The sequence below is a fragment of the Trichogramma pretiosum genome, unplaced genomic scaffold (genome assembly GCF_000599845.2).
Source record: "Trichogramma pretiosum strain Unisexual culture from Peru unplaced genomic scaffold, Tpre_2.0 scaffold13, whole genome shotgun sequence".
In the NCBI taxonomy this organism is placed as follows: Eukaryota; Metazoa; Arthropoda; class Insecta; order Hymenoptera; family Trichogrammatidae; genus Trichogramma; species Trichogramma pretiosum.
In genome coordinates, this window is record NW_019641606.1 from 1,640,000 (window position 1) to 1,651,670 (window position 11,671).

Genomic DNA, 11,671 nt, shown 5'->3' on the forward strand with positions numbered 1-11,671 from the left:
GTGCTCCTGCAACCACCGCCGCCGCCGCCGTCGACGACGAAGCGTGTGCCCGAAGCTCTGCTGCGCTGCGCCTTCATTCGATGCATAAAAGCTGCTGCTGCTATCGCGTGCGGCTAAGTGCAGGGCCTTATACACATCTCTCGCGAGGAGTCTCTATATATACCTCACCTGTCTCGCTCTTCTTCTTCCTCGTCTCCTTCGTCTTCTCGCTGCTTTTACCTGTTTTGGTCGCTCTCTCTCTTTCTCTCTCTCTCGAGGGCAATCTTCTAGTAGCCTTGGGGGCTACCGAGCTCGCGAGCGCGTGCGATTGACGTTTTGGGTGGTTGCTGCCGCGGTTTTTATATTCTCTCTTTTCTCTTTTTTTCTTTCTTTTTTTTTATAAATGAGCGACGCGCATGATCGCGCGGGGTTAAATATAAGCTGCTACTTTTTGAGGGAGTTTCGCTGAGTTTCGGGGAAATTGCAAGGTCGGTGCAACGCACGATGTGTAAGATCGTGTGTGCGGCGCACGAAAAACAGCAACAGCTCGGAGAGTGGGAGATTCGTACACTGGATCGTGCGAGCTGCTGCTACCGCTGCATTCGCGACTTTGATGATAAGGTGCATACAATATGGTAAACATAGACTGCTTGAGTGAACTGTTATTAAATTAGGCACAATGTATAACGTATGCGAGTGAGAGAGAGAGATTATGAAGTAGAGCGAGATCTCCTCTCGATGCCCGCGTGCGCGCACGATAATCGAGCGTTTATGTTATGGGGCGAAAAGATTCGGCTATTGATCTCGTTGCTGCTCCCATTGGATTTTTGAAATGGAAATGGACCTTTTTCAGCTAATGTTGCGTCACGATTTTTAGGCGAGGTGAACGAACCTTCGTCATTTGTCTCAATTTTTTTCTTATAAATTTTGCTATCATTCATTTTTTGAACAACGATTTGCATATAATACGAACAAGTAGTGCGTGCGATTCGTCGATTGATCGAGCTGTGCCCTCGAAGCTCTGCACCGCGTGGCTGAACCCAAAATTATCCTCTCCTTGAGCAACGAGAGTGAATTGAGTACGGCGTACACACGGCTCGATTTATATAACGCCTAAAATTAATCTTTCTCGTGTATATAGCCGCAGACGAAGCTGCAACGGCAGCAGAGCATAGCGCGCTCACGTATGTGCGTATTATGTGTATACGCGAGAGAGCAGCCGCGGATATATATAATATAACAACTGCAATTTGTAAAGGAAGTGAAAACACAGTGATGATGATCGAAGGGTATAAGCGAAATTTTACTGCTCTGATAATACTTCTGAAGAAGCTCCTCGATGGAATATCAGATTACCATCGCCATTACCATCATCATCGTCCTTCTCGTCGTCCTCATCATCATCATCATCGAACAGCATCGAAAGAGAGAGTATATATCGCAATCTTCAACCGATGAATTTCCTTAAAATTATCCTCTCTCTCTCTATCTATCTCTCTTTCTCTCTCGTCCAGGCCACACGACGATGGCAATAAAGACCGCGAATTTTTCGGGGCCACTCGACGATATAAACCCCCTTTTTTGAATGAGCGCAGAGGCCCAGCCACCGTAAAACTTAATGCCCGCAACCGCCGACGCCACCGCCGCGTATAATACCTGTATGCACTCGGAGCGAGTGTAGCAGTAAGAGCTCCCCTCGAGCGCGAGGGAGTCGCGACGGGCGCACGCGTTCAGCATACGCCGCTCGCACTCGCTCTTCTTTCTTTCTTTTTTTTTTACTCTTCTTTTCCTTTTACGATCGTTATTATATGTCGAATCTCGAGAGCGCGCGCGTATGCGAATTTTATTGCTATTTACCTTTATAATAGGCCAAACCTTGCAGTGTTCCCTTTTTATTCGAGGCCAGCGGTAAACGAGTGATATAAATATTTATCGCTTCTGTAAATATTGTAAAACGAAAGTTGGCCCACGAGCTTGACCGTCAAAAATCGGTAAGATCATATAAAAAGAATGCAAACTCGGACCAAACACCCGGAAATGCTCAGAGTAAAATCTTCTAAAAGTAAAAGAGCCATTTCCATTTGTACGTCGAATTGAACCCTCTCGAAGCCTACTTTATGTAAAAGCATATCCAATATCCTATTAATTTCGAGTACTTTGGAAAAACTTTGGTTGTGCGAAAAGTAAGGTAACCTATACTAAAGCAGTAGTTTATACGTTCTCACTAGACGGCGTATAGTCGACTTTTTCAAAACCAAAAGAGAAAAAGCAAAGTTTCAGTATTATAGAAGATACATAAGAAACCATACAAGTATAGAAAATATTTTTTTTCCATCGTGTATGCACATGGGAATTTCGTTTGATCACTATAAAATAAAAAGTTTATATTAGCATCAATCTTTTTAAATAGCCGTAAATTTATATGAATAAATTGCCAACGATCCCACGCCAGTTGGGTATGTGTACGTGTTTATAAAGATATCGCAAATTGACACAAATAGGATAACGCAGGCTCGTATTATATACGCCAATAATATAACAGTCGATCTTATGCGAAAAGTGCGTAATGAAGGAAAAAAAAATCCAACACAGATTCGCGTGGACATGCGTCGACGGCATAATTGTCGGTTGTACGCGCGAGTATGCAAATATTCTAGTTCCACAAGTAGCTCGCTAGATTATGTTCTCTTTGTATTTTGCCCACCAACACATCCGCGATCGGGACACATTAGCTCTTTTACGGCTGCTGCTACTGCTACTAGCCCACGCGTGTTAATAAAACGTCAACGTCGATTAGCCGATGGCATATCATTTTCGCGTTCGAGAGAAAAAAAGAAAAGGTAAATATAATGAAATTGATTGATTCGTTATTAATTTAGAGCGGTGTGTTTTAATTGACTTATCATCGCGCGAGCTGTTGTTTTATAATATTTTCGAAAAGGAGATAACCAACTCGAACGGTTCAACGGCCTTACACACCTTACTTATACCTTAAAATACAATAGGTTCCTATACCAAAGTTCGAAGGTGGCATAGCCGATAAATAAATCAACATAGACTCGTAGTTCAAAAAACTTCGTTAAGTCGAGAGTCGCGCGTACGACTCGAAAATCGTGAGATATTCTGCGGCTCGTACACGAGGCTTTGCGGGTGCGTATAATTTTTTCGAGCTTTCCCGCGCGCAACTTATGTAATATGTCCGGCGACTCGAGGCAGTCTTGTTTTTTGTCTGTTTGTCGACTTCAAAGTCGGAAGTTCACAGACCTGTGTGCAAGTGGACAATACCTCGCCCTCGAGAGTGACTGTACAGTAAATCGATTTGAATTGGCATAGAGAACAAGTTGAACATCGCTTATTAGTTTTGTCTACAGTCTTGAAAAAGCCTCAAATTTAATATAGATATAATGTGAAAAGTCAGACATTTAAATTAAAGTAAAGAAAAATAAAATGAATGTACAAGTATTGATTTTTTTCATAAACTTCACATTATATGTGTATGAAATAAAAACTGAATCGAAATATTAATGCCAAATTTTACCGCAAGATGGCGAGTACCTTCATCTGTAAATCTGCAAGTGGCAGAGTACAAATAATTGTATATAAGTAAAGCACGAATTTAATAAATTTAGAATATGATTGAATTTTCGTTTGGATCTATCTAAATTTGAACATAATCGATCGTTTCACATGGCCGTCCTGCGCATTCCAAATATCGCTCGAATCGCAAAGAGAGACGTATATTCCAAGTTCACGCGCACATGATATGCGTATAAGCACGTAAAACGCCGATCGTTGATTGACGTGCGTCGTCGATCGTCTTTTTTCTACGCGTACTCGTACGACCATTGAATTATGACAAACGAACGGGTCAGGTTTTCTGCCCCTAAGCCCATGTGATCTGAATATCATCGTGCGGCGGCGCGACACATATCGCACGTATGTACACGCGGAAAAAATTGCGTCTGAGGTCCTCCTCTATCCCTCTGTCGACTAATGTTTTCTGCGAGAGGATGAAGAGAAAAGAGAAGAGAGTCGAACGAAGCGCAGCCGATACAAAAATGCGAGCGCACCGCATTCTTTGCGCCTACGCCACAGTCGACACGTGCGCCACATGCGGATCCTTTCTCAAATATGATAATGCGTACACGAGTCATGCGCTATAAACTATATACCAGGAGAAGCAGCTCCCTCGCGAGCCCAGCTCATTTCATCTTTTTACGCGCGCTGCTGCTGCTGCCCGTGCGTGTGTGTATATTACGCGTATCGACATTCGAATCACGTTTTTAATACTCGATCGACATCGAGTTGATTCAGCTCTGCGTATATAGCGCGGCAAAATATCATCGAGTCATCGGAGACTCGAGGATCTTAGAGGAGCTGATGCGTCTCCTCGTCCTCCTAATTGGAGCCTCGCGAGAGCTGTTGCTGCCGCAGCCGCGAGGATACGGCGCTGCGCAGCAAATGTGCCCCCGTCGACTAATTAATAATTACTCGTTCGAGGCACGCACTCCTCGACGCTACTATATACGCGCAATACAGCATACTAGCAGGTACGTATTATAAATATAATATGTACGCGGGTGAGGAGTACCTCGGCACAAATTAATTTCTCGCTCGGTTACACGCGCCACCGCGGGAGACATTATATATATGTATGTATATGAAACGTCGCGGTATTAATGCATCCGCGGGCCGATGGTGCTAAAAGTCCCAAGATTTTTACTCGCAAAGCCTTCGCTAATGTATAAGACGTATTTTTATTATGAATATTATATTATACGCGTGTGCGCGAGCGAGAGTGAGAAGCGTCGCGAATAAACGACTCACAAGCTCGAACCTTTTTCAGCCTCTTTTAAGAACAATATTTTCGAAAAACTACAGCGGTAAATAATAACAAAAAATGGGGTGCCCGGGTAAAAGCTAGTATGATACAACGGGGAAACGTCTATCGCTGGTGTATTTATATATTATGTATACGACGAGCAGCAGCTACCGTTGCAATTCAGTAGCGCAATGCGCGATTCTAACGGCTACGAGAGGAGGTCGCGATCGTACACGTGCTTTGCGTATGTGTATATAAGAGCTCGCGTATAATATAAGCGAGCAACACTTTCTTACGGGTGACCGCGGGCGGTTACGATATCTCATTCATGTTGTTTATAGTATACTTGCGCCGCCGCCGTCTCCGGTGTACGTATATATTATTATACGTGGCGTATGCCATACTGCGTGATATATATTCATTGTAACGCCTAAGCTCATTGCGTATGTTGTGAGTTTTGCCATATAAAAGGCTCTTAATGAGATGCGTGTCCAGATTTTGTCAATTCAACTTTTGGATTATGCTTTAATTGGATCGAGTCAACTTTTCAGCCCTTGAATGGTTTTTTTCATTAACGTTAGCGCACATGAGGTAAATTCAAATTGTATTGAAGCCCGCTAAATTCATCAATCTTATGAAGTAGTATCTATCGATAATTTTTATGGTTGCATTCTCATAAATAAAAAATTACCTGGAAGCACAGTCAAATATACCGCTGGAATTTTCATGTTCCTCACTTACAATATTGTCAGCGGTTAATCTTTCCGCAGCAGAGTTACACATCAAACTAACTAAGTTAAATTTAATAATATTTACAAATCTTCATGTGATGATTGAAACTAATGTTGATTGAGCAACACCTAGTCACTGTTTATTATTGAATAAATTACGTATTGATCTGCTTATGATTTCTATAAATGATATATTTCATTACAATGAAATTAACCATTCTAAAATATGCATAAATAACTCAACTATTCACGTTGAAAAAGATCTGATATATTTAAAAAATTATTGTACATTGCAGAGATCCGATGATCGCAAACGTATATTGTGTATTCACCACAGTAATGCTTGCGGGTGATTCTCGCTCAAACGTTCAGCAATATTATCTCTCCGTCGCATTTCGCGCTTCTCTAACAAATTGAATATTTAGCTGTAAACAGAGAAGAAAAAAAGAAGCGAACCATGTAATATTTTGCGCTCGTATGTACGTGCACATACGTAACAGCAATACGTTATGGTACAACACCAAAATATATATATTCCTCGACTTTTAATCATTATCTCGTTAAACGTGAGAGACGTACGTCATCGCTCGTCGGGGGCTCTCTGTATACGAAACCCGCCGCTATCGTTATATATTAATATAATGTTAATGCATACATATCGGAACAAAAAAAAGTTGAGAAAGTAAAAAAGCGGCTTCGCGGCGAAACAACAATTATTATTATATCGCTTATGCGTACAAGCGAGGAGGCGCAGTATAATTTACTCATTAACTTCAGCCTCGCTGAATTTTGACATTTCATTTTCCGGCATGCGCCTGTGCTGCGTATGCATGTGTACGAAACGGCGATCCGTTACTTTTTAGTGCAGTAAGTTTTATGTTCGGCTCCGATTCATCGATCAAGACGGATTATTAATATGCAAGATCGAGCTACGACGCGGGGATTTTCCCCCATTAAGGCGAGGAAGCAAACAACCATCGTCGACGCATGCCGTACTCGCGCAGCCGGCCGCATTAGAAAAGTCTTGTTGCGGGTGAAAAAAATTCGTCGATACATATATACCCCTTCTCGCTCGAGCGCGTAAAATTTTTACTTCGGAGTACGAAAAAAAGAAGAAGAAGAAGAGGAAGAAGGCGGAAAAGAAAAATTGCGTACTCGACACGTACTGAGGCTCCGAGTCCTTGATGACCCGGCTCTGCGTACGCGCATGTGCATATTATACGTGCGGCGCGATGTACTGCAGGACGATGACGATCGCGAGCGCGCGCACCGGCCCCACGAACCGGTTTTTCGGACCTTTATGCATATCGTACGTACCTATACGTACATATGCATGCACTCACACACCCGCACGCTATAAATTTGCGACATCGAGCCCGAGCTGAAATTATTATTGCACGACTCGTGAGAGAGAGAGAGAGACTATATAATGTAAGTCCACAGCTACTATATGCAGTAGCTGCGCATAGTACGTGTGCGACGTTCGAGAGAGCTGCACCTGCGCTCGGGCTCATATTTACGTATGTATTATATTCGACTTGATGGATTTGTGGTTTATTTTATATGTGTAATACGTGTGCGCATGCGATGTTACGCCGAGCTTTTACGAGGTACTGACACACGTATTTACGGGCCTTTTTTTCGAAGGTTTCTTAATGGTGCCGCTCATTTTCAGTTTTTCTTCAGCGTATAGCTCTTTCTTGTTCTCTGAACACGACTGAAGATAATCAGAATATCCTACATGCTACTTTTCAATCGTTCTTTCACGATTGTTTATGCCTCCAAGATCGACGCAAAATGAGTCACAAAAAAAGGGGGGAGCGGGGGAAGTACGTAAAAAAAAACGCAAAAAAGTACCACAAAAAACTGCGATCAGCGCACGAAAGTGAGAGAGAAGAAGAAGAAGTTTGCACCACGCGCGCTCGTGTGTGCAGCTTTCTTCGATATTGTGTGTCGCATGAGCCGCCCTCGTGCACGCAAGCTAGTGTCGCAGCACGCGAACTCGAGCGTCTTGCAGTCGGTGCGTATTATATACACACACACGTCTCAAACGTTCGGTACAAAATGTAGTTTTTCTTCGTCTCTCTGTCCTCACCTGCTGCTGCTGCAGAGCAGGCAGCATTACAAGAACGTAACCGCAAGTGCAGTACGTAGCAAGCGTATGTACGTATGCAACGCACGTATACAAGTGGGTGGGAAGACGTGGGCAAAAATTTATAAAAGAGAAAGAAGAGAGAGATGCTACCAAGATTGTGTCTATAATGTATGAACAATATAACTTTTGTACTGCCATAATACTTTTAGTCACGCTGTTCTAAGGGCACTTGAGTTTAGGAAAGCGTACCCAAAACATCGGAATCGCTATTAATCACTGTGCGCTCTAACTTTTCGGATCTACTTCGTGCACCAATTTTCCATTTTTACTCGAATGGGGATAAAATGATCTTAATTTAGAATTTTCACGCGTTCACCCTTCATGTTTATGTCATATCTTTTTTTTTTTTTTTTAATCCTGGTCAAAGTATACTGGGCTAAAACTGGGTAAAATAGATCATCTAGTATTCTACCATCTGCAATGAATTTTAATAATTTTTCATGAAAATGTTCAATTTTTAAGAACCACAATAAGTTTCCCACAAATTTCAAAACACGTATTTTCATTTAGCCGTTTTGTAACAGCCGTGTTTATACTTTTCTCTTCATCACATAAACACCGAACTCGATTGGCCATTTGACATTTTCTTCAATTTGTATCAAGAGTCAGCCGAGAAAGATCGTAACGACGGAATCAATTGATTGAATTTTATTGATTATAAAGAGAATTTATTTCATTCATTTTAAGCTTTATACTGTATTTCTGCGCGAGTGAGTAAAAAGATGTCTCACGAAAGTTTTGACTCCGAGACGGGTCAAGAAAATATAGAAAGATTGAAGAGCATACGAAAACAGGTCGATTGAGAGATCGATGCTGAGCGAAATGAATTTTTCTGTCGAATTCGCAGCTCCATTAGCAACTGGAAGGGCCGAATTCCAGATCTCCGAGAAATTTTTGGACAGGAAGAAATTGAGTGGTCGCTCACGAGGGCCGTGGACAATAATTTCATCGAGTTCGTCAATTTTATAATAAGGTCAGGATACAAACACAAGCCCTCCCTCGATAAAGACGGCAAACCAATTTTGCGTCGCAACACACCACTACATCTCGTGGCTAGTAGAAAGTCGAGGTTCGCGCCATCCAAGATTCGCGAGCTTTTCAAAGTTTACGACAGATTCGACGTAAATTACATCGACGATTTTGGTTTGACACATTTACACGTGGCCTACATGTCTGGCTACGTGAACATCGTCGAGAAATTCCTCGAATTCGGGCCGGATCCCAATTTCGTCGTGCGACAAACGGGTGACTCGCCGCTACACTTGGCTATGAAATTGGGCGAGAAGGAAGTGGCCGAGTTGCTGCTGAGAATAGGGGCGATCCGAATTTGGCTAACAAGGATGGATACACTCCTCTGCACGTTATTCGCTCGGGAGTCGACGGCGACGATGTCTATTATGATTTAATGAAAATGTTATTCGAGCTCAGCAACGACAAATATCAGCCGATACATGTCAATGCTCAGACACAGTATGGTTCGACACCACTGCTGTCGGCACTGCTCACCAAGAAAATAAATGTTGCTGAATTGCTATTGAGAAGAGGTGCGGATCCAAATTTAGCCAGCAATGACAGATTGACACCTATCGATTGGATTAATTTATATTAGAACGTGATCTTGATGACGTGGCGGAGAAATTCTTTGAGTTGAGCGATATAGCGTCCAGCAAAAGGTGCACGTCAACAACTTCAACAATATGGATGCAACACCACTTCACACTGTGGTCGCGTTCGGAACCAGCATAAAAGTGATGGAATTACTGCTGAGAAGAGGAGGGATCCGAATTTAGCCACCCCAAAAGGAGGATCGACTCTGCATTTCATTGACTTGCGTGAAATAAATGATGGTATGTTGGAAAAGTTCTTTGAGGTCTGTGATGATATGCAGTAGACTGTCCAAGTCAATTCCCAAGACGAGGTTGGTCAAACACCGTTGCACTGGGCTCTGAAAAACGGACCCCAGCGTGTGGTCGAAGCTCTACTGAGAAAAGGCGGGATCCGAATTTAGTCGACGCAAAAGGATTGACACCTCTGTACTATATTGCATTACGTAAAATAGACGATGACATGATGGAGAAGTTCTTGGATATATGCGATGACTTTCAGGCGACGATACAAGTGGACGCCCAAAACGAGTCTGGTTTTACACCGTTACAAAATGCCGTGGAGAGCCTCAAGCCAAATGTGGTCGACGTACTCTTGGATCGTGGTGCCGATTTATCTCGCTTCGTTTTTCCCATTGAAAATATTTGCGAGAATTTTGAAAAAAATGCTCGTGGTTGGGATAAATTGAGATCGGCATCTGGCGCTCTGAGCGTCGTCGAACGCCTCGAGAAAAGAGGATACGATTTGAACCGAGACAACGCCCTGACGATCCTTGACTCATTCAAAGAGTACGGATTGTTCGAAAAGTCGTCGGATCTGGAAAAATGTTGGCGCGATGACGACGAGTTCGCGAGCAGAGCGAAAGAGATAATCGTCACATCTAGTCTGTCGCTCCACGATCTGATTCAGTTGCGACCCAAAGAGGAGGAAAAACTGCTCACGTACACGAACTACTTCGAGATCGAGCGATCGAACAACTTGGATGAAATCCCTAAAAAATATCTCGATATCTGCTTGACGCACCTGTGCGAAAAAATGTCGAGAGGATACGTGCGAAGGTTGGCACAGGATCCTTTCCAGGAGTTGACGCGCCACAAACTACCGATTCTCTGCTGCGAGAAAATCATCGACGAGTTGAAGAACGAGGATTTGTTTGAAATATGTAAGGCGGGTGAAATCCTGGCGGAAGAAAACAGAGCCAAAATGTGCAATTGATATGAATTACTAAAGGTATTTTTCATTTTTTGTACCTTCAAAATTATAGTTTTTATAAATGTTCCTAAACTTTTTATTATTTTTTATTCCAGAAAACAATGTTGAGAAATTATAAATCAATATCTTTATTTTGAATCTTGAAGTATTTTGATAGTGTGTCAGATTAACATTGTGTAACAATGTAAATTTGTATAACATATAAAATAATATTGATAAAATTAATTTTCTACTTGAGTATATAAATAAATAGATGGGATTTAATTCATTATTTAAAAAATACAGAGCCCAGATTATCAGTGCATACGAGTAAGTTGCAAAAAATCACGATTCCGTCGCAGAGCTCGAGTGAATACACTCGAGTGTATTTAGGTATTATTTCTCAAAGAATAAATAAAGCACATGCCACGCGTGATATTGACCATGGTACAACCGCCATGCCATCGAATCATCCACTTTTCGCAAATCAAACTCGACTATATACTGTTAGATCCATACACAGCTAAACTTAGCAACGTAAAATTAGGAAAATACCAGTTCCGGGAAAATAAAAATCCGATTAAAGCAGCCGTCAAGCGTGTAGTAAATACTTGGTTTTTTTTTTGTTACAAAACTTCTCAAATATATATTACAAGCTGCAGGTAGTTATAATGGAGCTTCTCGATGATGGCTTTAATATACGTTTCGAACGCGCAGCTATATAGCACGCAACGCCCGTCCGAGTGTACACGAAGAACATACCACCGTACTACTACTGTATAGACTGGTGCTTTTTTACGCAAACAAATTGTAGTTTTACCTTTACAGCTGATTTTCTTCTGTATACACACGAGCGCGAGACAGACTAATCCAACATGAGCCGCCGCCGCCGTGCAAAAAGTTACAAGTATAAGCGAATTAGCCGCTCGCACACGAGCTCCCGAGCAATTAATTATTACCCGGCGCTCTTAAAACTACAAATTAACTTTCAATATTGCCGGCAACACACATCCTGCGCGTAAGCTGTGTACGTGCCACCCGGCTATGAATTTTGATTATTCGATTAGCTTTTGAAGCGACTAAAAACGAGCTCGTGCGCGAGCTACTAAGCTCGTTTGGCGTAGGGGAAAAAAACAACGTATACGAGCTGCGCAGGTAGCAACGATCTTGTACGCAGCAGCTTTAAAA

General features: G+C 42.2%; 1 protein-coding gene across 1 annotated transcript; it reads left to right on the top strand.

Moving 5' to 3' along the window:
- Positions 1–8,297: 8,297 nt before the first annotated feature.
- On the top strand, positions 8,298–10,674 carry LOC111693563. The gene is made up of 2 exons (XM_023458396.1): positions 8,298–10,522; positions 10,600–10,674. The coding sequence occupies exon 1, from the start codon at positions 9,755–9,757 to the stop codon at positions 10,505–10,507; it is 753 nt and encodes a 250-aa protein (XP_023314164.1). The 5' UTR covers positions 8,298–9,754; the 3' UTR covers positions 10,508–10,522; positions 10,600–10,674.
- The last annotated feature ends 997 nt before the right edge of the window (positions 10,675–11,671 follow it).